The following is a 23,994-nucleotide window of genomic DNA, read 5'->3' as shown; positions in this document are numbered from 1 at the left end:
ACATACAGGTCACAAACCCTCATCCACAATTCCAAATTCAACAAAACTGTAAAAATAGCAGCTGTGGTACAAACTCACTTTTTGAATTAGCACGAAGCCATTTAGTCTATTTTTAATATCACGTTTCCCTGAAAAAAAAACATTAATGTGTTTGATTATGGGGGGCTGTCCCAGACTTCCACTTGGGTCATAAAATGAACAGTATATTCATTGTTTTTCCTTTCTAAAATCTGAAAAATTATCAATCTGACTCACATCTGGTCCCTAGGGTTTGGATAAGGGATTGTGGACCTTTAATGATCTTCATAAAATATAGAGTCACACTTGCTCACGCATCAGTGCCTCCCCATCGCCTATGGGATAGAATCCATGTTCTTAAACACGATACACAAGGCCTTTCAGCACTTTCCAAGTTTCTTCTGTTCATAGTTCTCCCCTTGCCCTCTGATAGCAAACTACTTCTAGGAGTCTGACCAGCCATGACTAAACATTGAGCTGGGCTCATTATTCATTGCACACCGATACCTTATACCCTTTGGGGAAGAATCAAAACCCAACTAAGGTAGGGGTGCAGTCTATCTTCCCTGCTCTATCACTTGTGCAGTCTTCATCTGGCCATTTCATCTCCCCTAGTCTTCATTTCTCATCTGTAAAATGGGAATCATAAAACCAGCAAGGTTTTAGTGAAAATAAAGCAAGTTTGTGGGCATGAAGATACTTTGTAAGGTGCTATATATATTAAAAGGGTTTTTACTCTCATTCTGAAAGAGGAATATTTGTTTGAAAGGCGACATTCTTTAAACTGTTGGATAAGCAGCTAGGGGTTTCTTATCTCCATAAAAGGAGCTAAAAACTGATGTGTATAAAGTCTAGTCATTTTTATCACATACACACAAAAAAGGTTACACTTGAACAGAGTATTGTGTGGTTGATGGGGTGGGAGAATTTAGTATTATTACAGCTTTGGAATTCATAAGGACTGAATGGTTGGGTCTCATTTTTTTTTCATTAAAATTTATTGGGGTGACAATGGATAGTAAAGTTACATATGTTTCAAGTGTACAATTCTGTAATACATTATCTATACATCACATTGTGTGTTCACCACCCAGAGTCAGTTCTCCTTCCATCACCATATATTGACCCCCTCCCCACTTACCCTCTGATAACCACTAAACTACTGCTGTGTCTGTGAGTTTTTGTTTCTTTATTTGTTTGTCTTGTTCCTTTGTTGCTTACAGTTTTATAGCCCACATATCATGAGACAAAAGAGGAAAGGGGACAAGAGTAGCCCCAGTCTCTTACCTTTCTGGGCTTGTGTTTATGTTTGTTTAGTTCAGGGTTTTGTTTTGAGGTTAATTGGGGATTGTTTTTTGCTGTTGTTGTTTCTACCTTTCCCTGCATTAATGCACAAACAAACAAACAAATGAAAGACTTAAGTGGGAAAGTTCATTTGAAACTTCTAAAGTATACATGCCCCTCCTTTGACAAACAGCCTCTCATCTTCTGCTTGAACAGTCATAGTGTCTGGGAGCCTATTCATTTAGTCCAGATGCCTGAACCATCTTGACAACTGGCAGCTCTTTCATTGAAAGAAGGCAGTCTGAACCAGCTATAAGGCTTTACAGGCAAAAAAAAAGAAAACAAAAAAAGAAAGAAACCTGAAAATTCTTACTGTGGTAGAAATGACTGGAATCAGATTTTTTCTTGAAAGTAGCTTTTGACGGAGGGTAGAAAGAAGCAAAATTATTTCAGCAGAGAGAAAGACGAAAAAGAACTAACATTCAAAGAGGAGAAATGGGTTCCAAGTGCAAAAGAAGAAAATTTGACAGCAAACAAGCAGATATCATTGCTTGAAATTCCATGTACACAGGATGTATCCCTTATTTTTCTCTTTAATATAAATGGGTACAACAAAACAAAAGAGAAATAGAAAACTAGTTGTCAGATAGTTCTTACAACCTCTTGGAGCTTCCTACCGCGTTTCCCTGAAAATAAGACCTAACCGGAAATCATGCCCTAGCGTGATTTTTCAGGATGACATCCGCTGAACATAAGCTTTAATGCATCTCTTGGAGCAAAAATTAATATAAGATGCAGTCTTATTTTGGGGGAAACATGGTATTAGGTTCAGAGTTGGGTGTAAAACTTGAGTCTTTGGGGCACAGTTATTTGTATTTATTTGAAAACTGCTGGTTTTACCAATCATCCTAGTTGATGTCAAATCAAGCACAGAGAATTATGATACTAAGCCTCAACGGATCAGACTATTTGATTCATCTTTGGACAATTGATATCTACAAGTCTTTGTAATCAATGAAAAAAACATTCAAACAAAAATAAAAAATCAAGTTTCTATACAAATAAAACCACACAATTAAAATATGCACGATTAAAGAACTCCTGCTTCTATTACTTGAGAATTCAAAAACAGCCACCACTCGATTCTGAAAGACCACATTTGTGCATTCTTTCTTATAAATGAGACGCATTATAGAAACAAAATAGGTAAGTGTTTACCTCTAATTTGACCTTCAGAATTTAAGCAGACATCTGTCCTAATCAAGGGGAATTTTCATTTGCACAAGTCAAATTTTTCTCTGTGGATGGGAGGTGGAAAGTGGAGAACAAAATGTAGGTTGGTGAAAGTAAATAAATGAAAATCCCAAATTATAGACTTTTCATTTGTGGTAATACAGAGATGATAGAGAAAGAGTTAGAAGTAAAGGCAGAGGATTCCAAAAGAAAAGGCCTTTTATCAATAGCACTAGTGAACAGAAGGGGGATAGTAACATCTATTGAAAACCCATTCTGTGCAGGGTATTTTGCTAAGAATTTTACCCCATTATCTTGTTTAGTCTGTATAACAACTCTTCAGGTATATATCATTACCTCCAATTTATGGATGAAGAAACAAATGCTCAGAAATTGTCAGGTTGGTTTTCAAAGTTTATTTTCATTCAATTCTTGGAACCCATTTGAAACAAGAATATAATATGGTGGTCAGTCAGCTATAAACTCACAAGTGATCTGGTTCTATGTTCATTGATTGAGAAATGTGTTCTGCTGGCCTGGATGGTTAAACATTCAAGTGTTGACCTCCTGAAACTTAGTCAAATAAGATGCTCTGTCCATGGGTAAAAGGTTAAATTCTTCTTCACTCAAGGTAAAGGCATTACTGAGCTTTCCTGCTGGAAAATTTGGTGATCAAGTTGCTAAGCCAGAAAACTCACTGAACCAATTAATCATCTGAAATGGAGTTCTAACTTCATTCTCCACTTAATATTATAGATTCTATAGCAGAAAAGAAGTGCCTCTTTCCCTTATTATGTGACTATTTTACTTATTATAGTAAAGACCATGTATTCCTAATATTTTCCTAGTGGATGAAGAAAAGGTCAAACAGACACTAGAGTTTCAGGGCAGGACAGAAGAGCAATCATCTTCAGGGATTTATTTGCAATGGGAGTCTTTATAGCTCAGTCACGCTTGGCTGTGAGTAGAGCAGTTAGTAAAGTGATATGGACTTAAGTGTTAGTCTTCGTTTCTATCCTAAGTCTGGGCAGGTGGCCTGTCTTCTCCATCCTGCATGATTTCCCTGGTTCTGCTGCTCATGTTATTGTATACAAGATAAAATTCAAACTGTACACGTTGATCCTCTTTCCTAATCTTCCTTTCCACTGTACAAGACTGGGATAGTTTACCGCCGAATGCCATTGGAGAGAGAATACTTGTAAGAGACAGAGATTGAAACCAGAGAGTTAAGTTAGGAGGACTGATGTCATAGTCTTGGAAAGCAATGACAAGGACCTGACCTAGGGTAGTGATACTGATAGCTGAGTGTAGGAGTCATACCTGGTCATACCCCCAACCATGGAGAACCAAGAAAGTTTATTCGCTAAGTGGATATGTCAATCAATTACCTTACATAGCAACCAGAAAAATTTCTTCCAAGGGTCCATCTTCTATTCTGTGATAGTGGTATCAAGGAAAATTATTAGATTTCCACTGCCCTTACTGAGCCATAGCTACTCACTCTGTCAACAGCCAGAAGCCTTGGATTTTCTCTTCAGAAGTCTTGGCTATGTGGGCTTTCAAGTCTTCCATGGCAGTCTCAATGGCCCCTGGCTAAGTGCGGGGGAGGGGAGGAAAAAAAACAGTTTAGAGAAGACTGAGTTCTCTCTGAGCTTGTGATTAGTTATTATATTCATGCAGCTATTCCAGAAAGCTGAGCAGGAAAGATAGTTCTTGCAGTTCTTGCATTTGCTTATTTGTTCTAGGCACAACCTGCCAGACAGCTTAGCCTGGAACTCTGGTATTTACTAAGATGCTTCCCCTGGGAGGGGCAATAGTGATCCATATCCTGTCTTCCATAATCTTACTCACACTGTCTCATAGAAATGACGACAGCCATTTTCAGAGGACCAGTTTTTCTGAACAAACATGTTTGTCAGGAAGTTCAAAGAATTTATCAATATGCATATTTTTTAAATCAAACCTTTCTCTCTTCAAATAGCACATGGCGGAAAACACAAAGGAAAAAAAATTCTTCTAATTTTCTGACCCTAATTTTTGCTGTCTCTGGGAAATGAACTTTTTTGTCTCCTTACCTCGCTTTATTCACTCTTCTCCAAGCAGGTGTTTCTACTTCTGGGCCTACCTCTAATGTAAAAATTGATTAGTCCCTGTTCTAATAAGAAGTTTATAGACCCTCCAGTTTAGTGACCCTCAACTTTAGTGCACACCAGAATTACCTGAAGTGTGTTTTAAGACACAGATACCTGGTTACTGTCCCCAGAGTTTCTGAACCAGTATGTCTGGAGTAGGCTTGAGAATTTGCATTTCTGACAAGTTCCCAGGTGATGTTGTGGGTGTGGGACTCTACTATGAGAACCATTGTTCTCTAGACAGTTTTTCTCAACCTCGGCTGTACATCACAGTCACCAGGGAAGCGTTTAACAAATCCTAAAGCCCAGGTTGTACACCAGGTCAATTATATCAGATACTCAGTGGATGGGACCCACATATCAGTACATCACGATTTTCTAAAGCTTCCCACATGACTCCAATGTGCATTCAAGTTTGAAGACAAGTACAGTTTAGGGCTTATTTAGTCTAAGCCATTTTATTTTATAGGTGTAGAAACAGGGACCAGTTACTTGTCAAGTTCACTGAGCTAAGAAGTGGCAGAGATAGGAAACCCAAACCTTCCATTTCCAGGCCTACCGTGCAGTTCTGGCCACATTCCCAAGCATGGACTACTAACACACAACTTGCAAATTCTCATATATTCTCTATACAACAAGACTTTAATGGTAAGTACCTAATCGTCTCTAAATCCTAATCCTCCCAGCCTTAGACCCTTCTCTCAGAAGAAGAAACAGAGACACTAGCTTGGCTAAGAGCCATTCAATTTCCTCTCAGAGATGGGGTGCTAATAGTTTGCTTGTTTTCTCTGTCTATGATAAAAGGCTTTGAAACATTTTAGCCACAGAGTTCATCAGTCAAGAAAACTATAATATAGGACTCCATATGTGAAAAACAGGAACAGAATGGGGCTGCTTGCAGTAAGTGGCAGTGCAGGTGTAGAGCTTTATCTATGTAGCTTTCCCCTTCCTGCTAATTTACTGCATGTAGCCCAAGTTAGCCAGGAAAGGGACAGGTCAAATCCTAAACAGAGTTGAGTGACTTGGGTTCATGTTCCAGATATGTCATGAATGAATTCTGTGACGTATAGCCAATTATTTGGGATTCCGTGGCCTCCATCTCCTTGTCTATAAAATAACTGAATAGACTAAACCAAAGCTTTCTAAACCAAGCTAAAGATCAGAACCTCCTGGAAATCTTTAAGAAAATATGACCATAGCCCTTACACCAAGAGATGCTGATTTTATCATTAAACAAGTTTCTTATTGAATTAGATTATCAGCAGTGGAATGAATGATTTCTGACTCTTGTCATCGCTGCTGCTGGTTGAAGCGTTGCCAGAAAGCTAATGTGGCATCCCATGCTGCTGAAACCTACATGTTATGAAATCAGTAAGTTCTGGGACATTAATTAAATATGCCTTGAACTCCCACTGACAGAGGGGATTGTGCTAATATCACTGGTTTCCAGTGACCCTACTGGCAGAACTGGACTATCATAGGAGGGGAATTTCCTATGATCCTGTGGCAATTCTCCTGTCACCCAACCCCCAGATCCCCATGATTTAGCTTGACTCTACCAGGCCCACTGGTCTTGTTCTCTGAAAATTAATACATTCTATAATGGCACATCATGGGATATTTCCTGTCTCCTTGTATTCACATAATTTCTGCCACAGTTAAGATAAGTTGATGGGAAAACAAATGCATATCAGGAGAAAAAAAATCATAAATGAAATTGGAGAATAATGAAATAATCTTAAAATAAGCTTTTTGTTGAATTTTTTATTCTAGGAACTTTGCCAAAAATATTTGAAGATAAATATAATAATGTAGAATTGTTCAAAACCTTGATTGTTTTTGCTATGGAAAGCTATTGGCAAAATCTATTAAAATGATCTATGCTTTGATTCTCACATTCCACCTCTGTGAAGTTATATTATAGACATTATTGCATATATGCAAAATGACATATGTATAAAGTGTCCTTTACAGCCTTGTTTGTGGATACCAAAATTTGGAAACAACCAAAACATCAATAAAGGACTAGTTATATATATCATGGAACACATCTATACAATGAAATATAATGAATATATTTAAAAATTAGGACACTTATATTAAGATGGAAATATTTCAACATATATTAGGTTGGTGCGAAAATAATTGTGTTTCTGCAATTATTTTTAACCTTTTAAACCTCAGTTACTTTTGCACCAACCTACTACTAAGTGAAAGGAAAAAAAAATGTTCAGAAGAGAAATAAATACGCCACCTTTTGTGTAAAAATGGAAGAGAATAGATAAGAACAAATATTTGTGTTGGCTTGTATATGCCTAAAGTAATGCTAAAAGGATCATAGAAATTGTTACCAATGGCTCCCTAAGGACAGGGAAAGAACTTGATGGATGGAGGTAATGTTTTACTGTACAACTTTTCAAAATGTAAATGGTAAAATAAGTGTGTGCTTTACTGAATGGTTTGATAGTCTCTGGAGTTCTGTCAATGTCCTCACTGTCTGTGATGTTATTTCTTCATAGAAACATTGGCCATGCCCTTGTGGAACAGCTATGCATTGTACTCCAATGAAGTATTTTACTTTCCTCCATTTGTTGTCATTACTACTATAATAAATTAACTTCAGCCATTTAGTGTCGAAAGTGAAATAAAATGTGTGAACACTTTGACTTGTGTCAAGGACAAGATATATAAATCTCAACCTTTCTGCTTGCAGTGAGACCCATGTTAAGTCATTTTGTCTTTCTCTACATCAGTTTACTCATTTGTTAGATGGATAAGGTAGTATTAACTGTAACAGAGCTGTAGGGAGATGCCAAAAACATTTGGTAACACTGAATAATGAAACACTTTATTACCATTCTTATTGATGATATAAATAGAATGGAAATAGTTATACGAGGATTTGGGGATCCAATCGTTACTGCAATGGAGCAATTAGCTCTGAGACTCCTTATAGCCTAATAGGAAATAATGATGACATAACATGTACTCATCATGCGCTGATAGAAAGCTTAGAAAGACAGTATACATATATTTCTCATTCTAAATTTTAAGAAAAAAATCATTCAAGGGGATCCTTATTTTTAAGTCACTATATAGCACATTGGGAAATATCTTCTCTAATAGTCTACTACTGAATATCTTCAGTCAAAAAAAAAGCACTGAGAGAATTTCAAAGACATATATCTTTCTTTGCATTTCCTTGAACTAGACCAGTCCGGGGCCAGTTGTCACACAAACAATACTCATGTCGGCTGCTAAGTTTTCCCATGTACTGGACTCCTTAACCAGATTGTGAAAGGAGGGGAAGTATAGGCAGGAATGCTCCTACAGATTCAGACGTAATAGGATCTATCTTGTGGTTGTCATCATGCCCATATGGGGGGAGGTAAATATGTAACATAAGAAAATGGCTCTAAATTGCATCTGATTTGTAAAATACAAGTAAATTTGTCTTTGCCTGAAAATGAAGGAAATGTATCTTATTTCATTATTGTTAAATTTCTGCCCTCAGAAAGAAACATCATCTTTATTATAAACTTAACGGGATTTTAGTGTAAGGAAGGGATTCGAGAAACCTTTGGCCCAGTGAGGTATATAATTTCTAGACCAGAAAGAAGTTCATGCAGACAATAACAATACAACTAATATATTTAGTTGTTCCCAACACAAGAGCAAGACACAGGGAAACCTACAGTAAAAGAAGAGGGCAAGGGAGAGAGTATGAAAGCCAAATTAGTGTCATGAAAGTAACGATATCTTGCTACACAATGGGAAGTCCCAAAACTGCTTATTAAAGTCTCGTTGCTCACAATAGAACACAGGCTATAAAAAGGCCATGGGGAACCATTAATTAAATATTAAAAGATCAAATAGTTTTAGTCCCATTAGTTTGTATGTAATTTACATTCTCAAGTATAAATGTAGAGATAATTCCCCATCCCTAATCGCTTTCAACTTTCTGATAAGGTATCTACAAATATAGTCATACAGGGAGTTTAAAAATATCTTTCCCCATGTGGATCAAGTATTGTTTCTTTCATAAGGAGTTGCTTTTGAATATAGTCTCCACAGTAAAGTGATTATCATAATATACCTTGAGTTATTAGCCTTGAGGGGTACTTTTGTTCAGAGAAGGCATTAGGCCTATTTTAGTTATGGCTAAGCAATAATAGCAGATAAACTAAGACAGGAAGAAAAGGTTATCCAAGCAGACAGACAGCAACTGGTTCAGATGTTCATTACTATGACCTCTCATACATTGCCCAAGGTCAGCTGCAATGGAGGGGTGGTGGAAAGTGAAAGGAGTCCAGTCTTGGCATGGTCCCTAAATTGCTGGTTGATCTTGGGCAAGTCACATCTCCTTTGTGTTTTAGGGGTTGGATTAGTTATCCCTGAGCAAAAATGTTGCTAAGCTATATCAGAAGAGCACAGATTCAGTAAATAAAATATAAACTGGAAGCCTGAGAAAAGGAAGCAATATCTCAGAGTGACCCATAAAAAACAGGAAAGGTTTAAGGGACCACATTGACTTCTTTTATAATCTGATACTCAGAGATGTGATCTAACACATGAGGTTATTATGTTAAAAATGCCTATTGTTTGTCCTGAATTAATTTATACTTCCATATCAGTCACATCTTTGCAGAACTAGCTTAAAATTTATATAATCGATCCTTCTTCTTGTTGTAGCATTGGGTATCTACTCCTGGTATCAGACACTGAGTGGCACTACGCCACAGCAAGCCAAGAAATAACTTTCCTTTTCTGGTTAAAAGCTGTGAAGAGAAAACAACCTAAATACCCAGCAAAGATTAAATTAATTGTAGTTAGTACATCTCCCTGGTGGAATATTATGGAGTTGTTAAATGCAATGTTGTATAAGTATATTTATTGACATAGGAAATAATATTTTGCATATAATCCTATTTTTGTACAAATTGAAAATATAAGGAAAACGGGTAAGAAGAATATGACCAAAATGCATAAAAGCACATTCAATATATTTTGGGTAATTTTAAGTAGGGGTATTATGGTGACTTTTATTGTGTTTATCTACATTTTCCACTGTTTTTCAATAAACGACCTGCTATGAAATAGTTTTATACTTTTTTATAAAATAAAATGCTTGATCAAGGAATTCCTCCACTCAATTACTTACAATTCTTTTGAATTTGCAACACATATGCTTTAAATTCTTACACGGTAATAAGTTGATTCCTTTTTCATTGCTGCATGGGATCATAGAACTGTGAATTGGGAATTGGGAAACTTTGGTTCTAACCCCAGCTTTGCCACTTATTGGGCAAGTCAGTTCTCACTGACTGTTAAGACAATGGACAAGCAACCACCCCTCTCGAGGCCTTAGCTCTGAAAACAAAAGTATTGACTAGCTTCTTGGTGATCAAATTGCGGTCGCTGAAGAGAGAACATCAGTATTGTCAGAGTTTGTAAAATGCAGACTCTAAGGTCTCACCCCAACCTACTGAACCAGAATCAGCATTTTAACAAGAAGATCTCCAGGTGACTTGTTTGCATGATAAAGACTGAGAAACACTGGACCAGGTCATCTGTAGATTTAATTTCAGCTCTAAGAAGTGATACTTTGTGATGAATCTTTCATAGATCTGAATCATTCAGAGTCTTGGTCTTACTTACTTATCCTTTGAGAAAATGAATTAGCTTCCTTCACTCAAATCTTTTTATTGCTACAGATTTTTTATATATTTTTTTCCTATTTTTCAATTACAGTTGACATACAATATTATATTAATTTCAGTTGTACAATATAGTGATTAGACATTTATATAACTTACAAGGTGATCACCCTGATAAATCTAGTTCCCCTCTGACACCATACATAGGTATTACAATATCAATGACTTTATTCCTTATGTTATACTTTACATTCCCATGACTATTTTATAACTACAACTTTGTACTTCTTAATCCCTTCCCCTTTTTTACTATCCCCACAACCGCCCTCCCATCTGGCAGCCCTCAAAATGTTCTCTGTATCTATGAGTCTATTTCTGTGTTGTTTGTTCCTTTATCTTGTTCTTCAGATTCCACATATAAGAAAAACCATATGGCATTTGTCTTTCTCTGTCTGACTTACTCCACTCAGCCCAATGCCCTATAGGTCCATCCATGTTTTTGCAGATGGCAAGATTTAATTCTACTTTATGGTTGAATAGTGTTCCACAGTATATATGTACCACCTCTTCTTCATCCCTTCATACCTTGATGGACACCCAGGTTGCCTCCTTATCATGGCTATTGTAAAAAATGCTGCAATGAACATTTAGACACACATGTCCTGTCAAAGTGGTGTTTTGGGGTTTCTTTGGATAAATACCAGTACTCAGAAGTGGGATTACTGTGTCCTTTTTTGTTTCTTGTTACATATAGCCTTTGTTTTAAATTCTATTTTGCCCAGTATAAGTATTGCTACCCCAGATTTGTTTGTTTGTTTGTTTGTTTCCATTTTCACGAAATATCTTTTTCTCATCACTTTACTTTCCATCTGTGTGTGCCTTTCAATCTGAAGTGATTCTCTGGTAGGCAGCTTTGTAGGGGGCTTTGTTTTCTTATCCATTCAGCCCTACTATGTCTTTTGATTGGAACATTTAACCCATTTACAATGAAACTAATTCTTGATAGATATGAATTCATAAATTTGATCCTTTTTTAAATTTTTTTTTCCATCTTAAGGAAGTCCCTCTAACATTCCTTGTAATACTGGTTTGGTGGTGATGAACTCCTTTAGTTTTTTCTTGTCTGGGAAGCTCTTTATCTGTCCTTTGAGTCTAAATGACAGCTTTGGGTAGAGTAATCTTGGTTGTAGATCCTTGCTTTTCATCACTTCGAATATTTTGTGCCAATACCTTCTAGCCTGCAAAGTTTCTGTTGAGAAATCAGCTGACAGTCTCATGGCAGCTCTCTTGTAGGTAACTAATTGGTTTTCTCTTGTGCTTTTAAAATTTTCTCTTTGTATTTAACCTTTGGTATTTTAGTTACGATGTGCCTTGGTGTGAACCTCTTTGGGTTCATCTTGTTTGGGACTCTCTGCACTTCCTGGGCTTGTGTGTCTATTTCCTTTACCAGGTTAGGGAAGTCTTCCATCATTATTTCTTCAAATAGGTTTCCAGTTCCTTGCTTTCTCTCTTCTCCTTCTGGGACCCCTATGGTGCAAATGTTGGCATGCTTGATTTTGGCCCAGAGACCCCTTAAACTCTCCTAATTTATGATTCTTTTTGCTGTTTTAATTGGGTGTTTTCTGCTACCTTATCTTCCAAATTCAGATTCAATCTTCTGCTTCATCTAATCTACTATTGATTGCCTCTAATATATTCTTTATCTTAGTTATTGTATTCATTTCTGAATGGTTCTTTTTTATGTTTTCTATCTAGGCTAAAGTTCTCACTGAGATCATTGAGCATTCTTATAACCAGTGTTTTGAATTCTGCATCTAGTAGATTGCTTGTCTCCATTTTGTTTACTTCTTTTTCGGGAGCTTTGTTCTGTTCTTTTATGTGGGATGTTTCTTTGTCTCTCCATTTTGGCTGCCTCCCTGTGTTTGTTCCTATGTATTAGGTAGAGTTGCTATATCTGCCAGTCTTAGTACAGTGGCTTTATGTAGTAGGTGTCCTGTTAGGCCCAGTGGCTCAGTCTCCCAGTTCACCTGAGCTGGGTGCTCCAGGTGTGGCCCTTGTGTGGGTTGTGTTACCCTTCTGTTGTAGTTGAGCTTGGTTGCTATTTGCACATCAATGAAAGAGATTGACCCTGGGGTTGAGCGGTTGTGAGGACTGGCAGTGACTACAGTGGAGGAGCTGTTATACAGGAGCTGACACTACAGAGAAGGATTCAGTTTAGCACATCTCTGGTGCCTGCCCCGTTTGCACTTTAGATATGTCATCCATGGAGGCAGCTAGATGGTGCTCTGGCTGGGTCTGAAGCCAGCTACTGGATATGCCTGCCCCCAGGGCCTTCTGGGAAGAGCCCTGCCTCAGGACAAGTTCAGGCTCCACCTGTGCCCTGCCTGGGGACACCTAGAATAAGTCACAAAGCAATTTTCAGAGGGCTTCCACCTGTGCTGTGCTTGGAGGCTAAGCTGTGAACTAAGGCCAGCTGCTGCTTAGCAAGAGGTATGGGGCATTCTGAGAAAAGATGCTTCTTTTTGGGGGTTTGTGAATCTTTGAGAGATTTTAGAAAAGTCCAAAGCATGAGCCAAGACAGGCTGTTTGTATGGATAAGCCACTGGAAGTGGCTTGAGTGCACCCACAAGTTAGATAGGGCAGGGACTCAGGGAATCCCCAGGGCAGGGCAAACAGTGTCAGCCAGGTTGATGGAGACTCAGATATGGTGCTAGCCTAAGTCTGCTCGCTTGGAGGGAGGAGGGTTCAACACAGGAACAATGCCTTCCAGCCCTTGTGTCTGGAAAAAAAGCTGCCCCTCCAGCCCTCACCCTGAGCCAGATAATTCAGTTCCTCACCTTATGTCCCTGGCACTTTTTAAACTGCCGCCCCAGCACTGGAGCTCAGAGGGAGTAAGTTTGCCAGTGAGCAAGTCTGTGTGCAGACCCTTTAAGAGGAACTGCTGGGATTCCAGCCACCCTCTGTCTCATTCAGCCGCAATCTCTGCTGGTTTTCACAGCCAGAAGTTGTGGGGACTTCTCTTCCTGGCATTGGAACCCTGGGCTGGGGAGTGTGGTGTGAGGCTGGAAACCCTTGATCCTCAGGAGGAGGGGGCCTCTGCAGCTGAGATATCCCTCCTGATTTTTAACTGTCACACGCAGATGTGGGAACAGCCTGTTCCGTGTCTATGCCCCTCCTACTAGTCTTAAAGTGGATTCTTCTGTATGTCCTTAGCCACAGTACTTCTGTTCAGCCAGACTTCAGGCAATTCTCATTGATGATAATTCTGCAGTTTAGTTGTAATTTTGATGCTGTCATGAGAGGAGGCAAGTACAGTGTTTACCTACTCCACCATCTTGACCTGAAATCTCGTACAGAGTCTATACATCTACATTTATATCTCACCCTAGAATTCATGATGAGGTCATGGTCAACTTAATTGCCTATGACCAATTATAAAAATGTGAATGTGAAATCAACAAAAAAGAGGAAGAGTCATTTATAACAGCAATGAGATACCACTTATGACATGTGAATAGACGTGGCATAAATTATACTAAGAACTCTTCAAAGTTAGCTTATTTAAACCTCCATATAAAATTAGTATTTTATCCACACTTTGTAGATGAGTAAATTTTATATATACATGCACACAGACACACACACATACATTTCTCCCATTTTCTCAATTCCTACAACATCAGATTTGTCATTTACAAGATTGTAAAACTGGGTCTTTCCTTTATTAAAAAACAAACAAACTTATCACTATAAGTTTCAGTAGAGCCAACAGTTGTATTTTCATTATCCTCACACATATTAAAGTGTATTCATTATACTTGCATGCTAAAAAGAACCCTTCATATTATGTATCTTAGTCTGAAGGAAAGGAAATGCTGAATGTCTTGGGATAGCCCTGACAGCTCTTAAAGTGCCCTTACATGTACTTTAGACTCATTAATAAGGTTAGAAGAAGGTTTTCCTTCTCAATCTCTTGAGAACTTAGGGTTGTTTCTACACACCTGATGGAGAAGATGTTCTTAACATGGAACCGAGTCATTCATTGAAAACCCTTATAGGAATCATAAATTTGATTGTACATTATGATACGAAGAACACTACACAAAGAAGATACAGAGTCTAGCTACAGCTCTTCCACTAATAGCATGTGATTTTGACAGGTCACTTCACTCCTCTGAAACTTCAATAGATTTACCCCTAAAGCAACAATGATAATTCCTCCCCTGCCTACCTCACAATGTTGCTCCAGGGTACTTTAGTTCATAAACTAAAAAGAGCCACACAAATAAAAGCATCATGGAAATAAACAAATAAATAAAATCTCTGTGGTGTCTTTAGACTATATCAGTTTAGCTAAGCTGAAACTACCTTTCCTAGAATTGTCTTTCCTATCTGTTTCCAAATTAGGGTTGGACCATAAGAGACATTTGTATACAATTTAAAAATCCAAAGTGAAGCATCAGTTATTTTTCATGCTGAAGAGCAGTGCAGGCCACTAGGTACTGGGACATCTTATATTCACAGCTGCTGACCTCCTGTCCACTTCATGGCATGGAGCACACCTGAACCTATAGCTCCTTTTTGTTCCAGTCAGACTTCCTCCCTCAGATTCTCTTTCCCCTTGGCTGGGAAAATGTGCAGCTCAGTGGAGAAAGGTACCAGCTTTTCCTGACAGTGATGCATATCTCCAAGTTTAGACTTGGTGGGAGATAGACAGGTTCCACTTTTTCCCTGTGACCTATTACCTAACCCCACTTCACAAACGCCAATTGGTTGACCTATAGCAACTTCAGACCCATAATCAAATATAGAGAAATAGCTTTCCATAGACTTCTCAGGCAGCTCTCGTAATTGCACCAACTTCCAACAATAAATCCCTTATTCTATAACACTCATGGTTGTCATTTTCTCATTAGACCCAGACTGATATATCATCAATGTCAAAGATACCAAAAAACCAAACAAACAAACAAAACAAAACAAAACAAAATCTTTAGGGGATGCTTTAGTTTTCTTCACAGCTATATCTTACAACTTAACTTTGCATATTCAATAAAGTTCACATACTTTAGAAAATAAACCATATGCTCTATATATGCAAAAACACTCACACAGACACACATATAGTATGTCACCTGCTAACACACTTTGCATGTGAGAGTCACTGAATATAGGTGATGAGTACATGTTATCATCAAACAAGCACATGCACACACCCAACACACACAATGAGTTGCTTTAGTTAAAACTGTATCTTAACTGAAAATATATTTTAAAAGCTACCAAATCAGGGTTCATTAGTTAAAGCTTTATAAATAGTCACAAAGTCTGAACTACCATTTATTTATAAAATTGAGTTTAAAAAATTTTTTTCAACAAGAGATCCCATGTACACTTAAAAAATGAGATAGTCTCTGTTGTCACAGTGCACAATCCCTGATTTTGACCCCAATTGATTGCAGCCTATGAGCTAGCCACTGCTATGTTGACAAAAATGTGGAAAGATTGGGAAAGAAGATCTTTGAGGAGGAAAGAAAGTGCAAGACAGGGAATTCAAAGGCACTAGAAACCAGTGAAGCACTTGATTCAAATGCTAGAAATTTAAAATATCATTTTTTGTTTTTCACCTAGATACACAGACCCGGTCCTTGTTACCCACCAGTTCATTTACTTGCCCAGATCCACCACACAGGGAAGAGCTCAGCTCCAGACTGCAGCTATAGGCTTGGGATTTAAGAGTTCCTGCTTCTACACTGTAATTCCAGCATCTCGATGTAGATCGCTGAGGTTCAGCCAATTCTCAACCAGCGTTTCCACTCTATCACCCATGTCTTTTCCAAACATATAGCAAATATCCATTCTGGGCTCACAGCTTTATATTCTAGCCACTCTGGTTCTCTCTCCATTGAACATGACTTCATTGAGGTCAGGTTTCACATGAACACAGGCCTGAGGAGCCAAAGATCCATGGAGACTAGAGGACCTGCTTCTCTTTGGTACTATCTCGTGATCAAAATGAAACTCTTAAGTTCTCTGAAAGTCAGATCTTTCACCTGTAAAATGGGGGTAAGGATACCTGCTGCACAGTTACTGTGACTATTATGTGAAATAACAAATATAAAAGCACTTGACAAAGCAGGAGGGATATAGAGACATATTAGGAATTTTTTAAGAAGTCTTATGTAGCGTTTAAAAGCACCAATGATTTACCCGTGTAACGAAGTACTTCCGTGAGATATAAGGCCCGTGATAAGGGTTGGGGTAGAGTGTCGATTTGGTCACACTTGGCTGCCTTGAAATCTGCCTTGGTGCTGAGTCCATATCTGCGTCCCCCACTTCTATGGACAGCTGATCAGTTTCCAAGGGTTGGTCATCTCCCTCTTGCTTCAGAGACACAGGCTGGAATCCTTCAAAACTCCCAATCCTTGACATTTCTTTAGCCTAAAACAAGGGAAGAAAAAATCTTGTTGATAAAGAAAAAAAAAAAAAAAGTCACATGTCCTGGAAAAATAGGCTACATGAGCAACTGATGTTCTTGAAACTGGCAAACCTCCCACACATTAACTAAACAGGGCCCTGATGGATGCAACTCGATAACATGGACTCCACAATCCTGCAGGGCTATTCTCCAGACAGAGAAAAGGAGGTTGAAAGGAGTTCTATTTTTCATCTTTAATCCTGTGGGACAAGAAACCGAACAAGGGAAGAGCTGTGTGAAGTAATTATCAGACTTTTTTTTTTTTCCAAGATTTAATATCGAAAATACTTTCATAGCATTTTTGCCTGAAAACCCACCAGGCTGCAAGTTTATTTAAGAGTTAAAAGCAATGATGATGCACTTTCTTTTGTGCTTCTTGGGTAGTAATAGGGCTGAAAAGCACTTAAAACTGAGCATGTTTTTTAACTGAAACATCACAATTTTAAAAATGCATCCTAAGGAAATAATTTAGACAAATGCTCAAAGACGTAAATATAGAAAGTCGTTCATCACAATATTGTGTCAGATAGCAGAAAAATACACAAATTTATGTCTAATAGCAAAACATTATATATAATAGCAACATTAGACACTCACATAACATTACATCTAATACAAAACAATTGATAGTGAAACTAAGTACTATCAGTAGGGAATTGGCTAAATAAGATATCTTACACCATGCAGTAAAATACACTGTAGTCATTTAAAAATGTAAGTGTATATTTTTATTATGGAAAGATGTCCAAAATATATTAACAGGAAAAGTAAGCTATAAAATATTATGAATAACACTATTCAAGTTTGTTAAAATAATTAAGGAAAAAAGGAAGGGAGAGAGAATACCTAGACTTATATATTTATATACATGCATGGCATGAGAGTGGTTAGAAAAGTCTAAAAAGAAATAAAATAAAATATTAGCAATGGTTATCTTTGGATAATAGGGTTACAGATGATTTTTATTTTCTGTTTTCATAAGTCTCTAGATGCTTACAATGATTATATATGACCTAAAGTAAAAACACAATAAATTTATTTCTATTTTGTAAATATAAAGCAACACAAAAGGAAACATAAGGCACATGCTAACTAGTAAAAAGTGCACTGAAATCAGGTCTCCATTTTCAATCTGAGACCACATAACCATCCCACAGTAAGCACAGCACCGATGCCACATAGAAGTTTTCCCACACCCAGCTTCGCCGTGTAACTGGGAATGCCGTCTTATTCTCAGGGCTGCCTCAGTGTTCTTAATCCAACAAGTTCAATGTCCTCTCTTCCTGTGAAATACCACAAAGTGAGAAATTGTCCCTATCTCTAGCAAGTTTACCTTCTTGATATTGGGATTACTTAGAGTATTCAAGAGAGGCAAAAATAGCATGAACATATAATTTGTGGCCTAAACCTAGACACTTTTGAGCACGAAAAGGATGCTATTAACAATTATGCCAGGGAGATGGGAGTAAACTGGGATTGTCTCAGGCACGTGTAGACAAACGTAGTCACTGCAAGGGGTTGAATACAGGAGAAAACACAGTTGTTAGGAGAAGTACTGAGTGAAAAGCCCTCTGGAGATCACATTGCAGGTTATCCCATCTGATCCTCCCAGCAAGCCTACGGGGATGATTTCATCTCTATATCTCTGGGGATCACAGAGTTAGTAGGATCTATCCGGAAACACTTGAATTGTTATGGCACCTGGACAGGACTCCCAACCATGCTTTGAGTCCAGCATGCCTACCATCATGCACGCTATCTTACATCAGGAGGGGACTCACTGAATTTCCATGAAATGTTTTGAAGTTAAGTGTACAAAAGGCAGAGATTGTGAGAAATACAAGGCACACACAGAGAGAAGCAGGAGAAATTCAGTGTGTGAGTGTGTGTGTGTGTGAGATAGAGAGACAGAGAGAGACAGAGAGAGGGGGAGAGAGAGAGAGAGAGAGAGAGAGAGAGAGAGAGAGACAGACAGAGAGACAGAGAGACAGAGAGACAGAGACAGAGAGACAGAGACAGAGACAGAGTCAGAGACAGAGACAGAGAGAGGAAGGGATCATTGAGACACCTTGGTCTCCTTGGCAGTTACACGCTCTATTTATGCAGGTCTGCCGCCTCTGTTACAGTGAGTGTTGGAAGGAAGCGCGTTTCTAAAGTTTCCTGTAACCTGTGAAGGAAGCTTTGTGCCTTTGGGGAAGGAAAGCCTGCTTCTGTATTTGCTGCACTCTGTGAACACTCGCCTAACAACAGACATCTGCGAAAAGCTCCACTGCCTGGAAAACAGAGGGAGGATTTAATTAGCACCACTTCCTCTCCCTCAGGCTGTCTTCTGGGGAAACACTTGGAGAAAAGAAGCAGAGCACTTTGAGACTGAGGTGTGTAAGATACAGGGAAGAAGGAAACTCAGCTCCAGTTAACTTCTTACAGCCATGACTATTGGGAAAGTTCAGTCCAGCCACTTCAATCCAGAATGATTCCAGCTCTGTTCCAGGAATGGCAATACCTGTGCAAGGACATGTAACTTCAACAACATCCCCGACATCAGAGGAGCTCCATGCATCTAAGCAGCCCACTCCATTTCTCGTCGCTACCTGCCCAGACAATCTTTATTCCTAATTCAATAAAATGTCCCTTCTATCGCTGCATAGACCATACATTCAAATACTAAAAGCATATTGATACTGGTAACAAATCCAGCCAAATCCAAATGTTTCCATTGTCTTGCAACAGACCCATCCAGAGCCATTTAGAATTAAAAATGATCATTGTTCTCTAAGATTGCCCCGCAAATTTATTGTAGCATGCAGTGCCCAAGAGAGTACAATTTCTTTTTTTTTTAATTAAACTTTATCGGGGTGACAATGGTTAGTAAAATTGCATAGGTTGCAAGTGTACAATTCTGTAGGACATCATCTATATATCACAAAGAAACAAAAACTCATAGAAACAGACAACAGTAGCTCAGTGGTTACCAGAGGGTAAAGAGGGAGGAGGGATAGTAAAGGAGGGTAAAGCAGGTCAAATATATGGTGATGGAAGCAGAACTGACTCGGGGTGGTGAACACATAATGTGAGAATACAATTTCTAATGGAAGCAAAGGATCAAAGCTTAGAAGAAAATTATGCCCATACTTTTTGACCTAATTTTCTCATTCCAGGGAGTTCATGTAATGAAATTATCCTAAAGAAGGAAAAGGCTATACAGTATTAATTGCTTATTCTGGGTGGTAATGAAAAATTGGAAACCAACTAAACACGTAATAGCCAAGGAATCACTAAGTCTGTCCAACTGCTATTGTGCAGACATTTAAAATAATATGGACAAGCACTGAAGCAGCATGGGAGTAAAGGATATATCTTCTTGGGTAAAAAAAAAGAACAACATTTTCTTTGGTAATGATGACTTGAATAATTTTTACCATGGTAAAGACTAGAAGGGAAATGTTGAGATTTATTGAGTAGTTGGATTGTAAGTGAATTTTTGCTTAAAAAAAAAAAAAAAAAAAAAAAAAAAAAATATATATATATATATATATATATATATATATATATATATATATCGTGTTTGTGCTGCTTTTGTAATAAAAAATAAAATGTGTGAATAATGTGTTGGTTCACAAACTCGGGAGCTTCCTAGGTGAAGTTTAAAACTGGTGCCCTAGACGGAGGGCAAAGACAGACCAAAGAAAGGGGTAGATCAAAAAACAAAACAAAACAAAACAAAAAAAAAGAAAGAAAGGGATAGCTCAAGACCACTCCAGATTGGTATTTACATGTGAGGCAAAGGAATTTACATGTGAGCCTGTCTTGGGCATCTCAAGATGAGTAGATCTCCGCACCCACTGCCAGAATATGGACAATTCATATAGAAGCTTTAACTGGGTCCAGTCACGTCTACTGTCCCGGTGGCCTCAACAATACATTGCTCTCTCAATACCATACTGTGTCCTTGAAAATGGCTCCCACTGTGGGAACAGTGGGTAGAAGGTACATTCTAAGGACAGGGGAGGGTGTGAGAAGCCTCTAATTGCCCGGGTCCAGCTCCAGGGTAAAGGGGCAGTCATGTCATCTTAATCACCCTCTTCAATAAAATGCCAAATAAATACCTAAAGAATTGCCATCCTTCCTTTGGTCAGACAGCAAGAATTCAGTATTTCTCAGCTGCCAATAAATTCAGAGCTAAATCTAATATTGTATTGCAGTAAAATAACTTATTTTTGGACCCTAATCTAATTATGCTTGCCTCCCTTTATACATGCTTTCATCTATCTCTCTGTGCTTTTTCTTATAATATTTAAGAATCATATAGAGCACAAATTACAGCTGGAGAATTAATGTCTAGTCCAATCTTTCAGTTTGCAAATTTTGGAACCCTGAGGTGAAGGACTTGCCTAAGGTCATACAGCTATCGCATTTCCCCCAAAATAAGACATAGCCGGACAATCAGTTGTAACACGTCTTTAGGAGCAAAAATTAATATAAGTCCCAGTCTTATTTTACTATAATATATGACCAGGTCTTTATCATATCATATCATATCATATCATATCATATCATATCATATCATATCATATCAAGTCTTATATTAATTTTTACTCCAAAAGACGCATTAAAGCTGATTGTCCAACTAGGTCTTATTTTCTGGGAAACAGGGAAAATAGAATGAAAGCATGAAACAAGACTCCTGCACTCTAGTTCTCTGTATCCAGTTGCAGCATGTAGAGCAAAAGCAGAGAAACTGTCATCAAACTCATGCATTGGTAAACTGGAGCTACTTCTGACAAATGTCTGCTCTAGTCAGCTTTGCTTGGCTCTGGGGTGAGAGATGCACCTCCTGTGAAGGAGGGCTCACCTCCAGCTTCTCCTGTCAGTAGCCCCACACCCAGTGCTACAGGCTGAACCTTTCTCCTTCACCTGGACTCAGGCCAATTGATCCATTAGGCACAGGAGGTGCAGGTCTGGGGTCCACAAACCTTTTAGGGGCTAAGGAAATGTTTTAATTTAGTTTCAAATCAAGAGAAAAATTAAATTTTATGATTGAAAAACTGTTTAATATTTTTCTCATATCAGATAAAAGAGAAATTTGCAGGGCACCCAATATCTATTACATTTTGCCTAAAACCAAATAAAATAAAATAAAATAAGATAGATAAGATGAAAAAAAAGATCAGATGAACAATAAAAATAAAAAATATTGAACCATTTAAATATAGCAACATAAGTTTAATGTTATCATGGCAGAGAGGTCCACAAAGGCAAGAGAGTTTGGTGCCCAAGGAAGCCTCCTGTGACCCTGACTTGAATCCACATCCTACTACTCACATCCCCTGCTTCATAGTCCATTCTGGGGCTCCATCCTAGACCATCAGAGCTGGATACTTCCCCCATTTCGGTGTTCTCCAATCTCTTTATCCTGGAAGATTCTGTTCCACTATGTACCAGAAGATCTCTGTCCTATAGAAAAACTGTGCAGTCTTAAGATAATTGCTTTTGCTTTCTTATAATCAGAAAGAGATCCAGCATAGTTGACTCCCAATAAATATTTGTCTCCCATGAAAGTGGATGAATACTATGCTGAGAATGTTTAATAAGCAGCTGAAATGGAAGACCTGGCCACACCGTGTGGTCACGGTTCCAGCAAGAGGCAAAGAAAGAGGGAATTGGGGGATTTTTTTCTCCACTCTCACAGGAGTTTAACAAAGAACAGCTTGGACATAACCAAAAGTATCATAGTTCAAATCAAGAAACCAGGATTGACATTCAACAGAGATACTGGTGACACTCAGGTTTAATTCGTGATGAACCTCTTCTCAAGGGCCATGCTGCTCTTTATTTCTCCAGTACTACTTCCCCCTTTTCCCATCTAGTTTTAAGAAGTACTTCTTGGCTCCTTGTTCTCTCTGCCTCCCTGGTGAGCTTAATAGCCAATTTCTCCTTTGCTTTCTTCACTTTCCGTGTCTGTCTCCTGATATCTTTGTAAGTTTCCATGGGATTATTTTTAATTAAATTTATTGAGGTGACATTGGTTAGTAAAATTATATAGATTTCAAGCATACCATTCTACATTACCTATATGTTGCATTGTGTATTTACCGCCCAGAGTCAGTTCTCCTTCCATCACCATATATTTGACCTCCTTTATCCTCTTTAACTGTCCCTTTCTCCCCTGAATCCTCTCTGCAACCCTATTGCAGGTATCTGATTTCTACAAAGCTTTTGGAATATTAACAGCTACCTCTCTGGCTTTTGCAGAAGACAGAATGCCTCATTAGGAAACGCTCATCTAATCTCCACATTTTGTAAATGAGGAAACTGAGGCCCAGAGGAGTTATGTGTCTCCCTTGAACTCAGTTTACTTAATTAAAATTTAGTTAAAGACAGTAAAGGATGAAGTTATGGCCACCACAGGATTAAAAATCTTGTCTCCAGAGAAACATTTGTGGGAAGACCAGGAGCTTATAAAAATCTGCTTTGTTAACAAGAACTGCCACCCTCTTGCAGGTGGGGTAATGCTGGAAGGGAGCGTGGGAGTCAGTTCCTATGGCTTGTGTTGCATTCAAAGATGTCAACTCCTTCTGAGGATGACATCTCTTCCCACCTGAAGGGGTTAACATTTTCGAAGCATATCCCCAAAATAAAAATCCACTTTTAATTTTGACATTTTGGAAAGGTAATTTATGTGAATTTATGTGTGCAGCCTTTCCTGAATCCCTCTGTGAGAAGAGTTAAGGGATGTGCAGGGGATAAACAACAATATTCTAACACCTTGAGTCTCTCCAACAAGCCCTCCTCTGTGCCAGCTGAGATAAGAAAATTGGCAAACAATTCTTCACAATTTCACATTTTGTACATTAGTGGGCTGCTCTGTGTCCAGGAGGAAAGTGGAATGAAGGAGGCTGTCTTCCCTCCCAGCTTCTCCCCTGTCGGGCAGGGCCCTCTGATTGCTACCAGTGCTTTCACTCAGCAGGGGGTGGGGGGAGAATATAGGGCCAGGATAAATAAATGTGGGTCCTCCTCACTCCCTCCCTCCCTCGCTGGGTGACCCTGGCCATGTCACTTCCGCTCTCTGCACCACAAATTCCTCATGTATAAAATGAAGGGCCAGACTTTATGGTTTGCAAATTATAGTCCTAGAAATGACTAACCCATTTTAATCAATAGAGATCCATTTGTCTGTTTCTGGACTTCTTCT

The 23,994-nt window shown here is 38.4% G+C and overlaps 1 protein-coding gene across 2 annotated transcripts in view; it reads right to left on the bottom strand.

Annotated features, from left to right (window-relative positions):
• TPRG1 (tumor protein p63 regulated 1) overlaps positions 1-23,994 on the bottom strand; it is a 157,376-nt gene that overhangs the window by 90,681 nt on the left and 42,701 nt on the right. For both annotated transcript variants that reach the window (XM_074337140.1, XM_019743142.2), the window contains exons 2-3: positions 16,535-16,765; positions 4,037-4,128 (exon numbers count right to left, since the gene is read on the bottom strand). In XM_074337140.1, the coding sequence (XP_074193241.1) occupies positions 4,037-4,128; positions 16,535-16,756 (314 nt within the window). In that variant the 5' untranslated portion in view covers positions 16,757-16,765. The remainder of the gene's footprint in view (positions 1-4,036; positions 4,129-16,534; positions 16,766-23,994) is intronic.

Source organism: Rhinolophus sinicus, linkage group LG01 (assembly GCF_036562045.2).
Source record: "Rhinolophus sinicus isolate RSC01 linkage group LG01, ASM3656204v1, whole genome shotgun sequence".
Lineage (NCBI taxonomy): Eukaryota > Metazoa > Chordata > Mammalia > Chiroptera > Rhinolophidae > Rhinolophus > Rhinolophus sinicus.
This window is presented reverse-complemented; position numbering and strand designations above follow the sequence as displayed.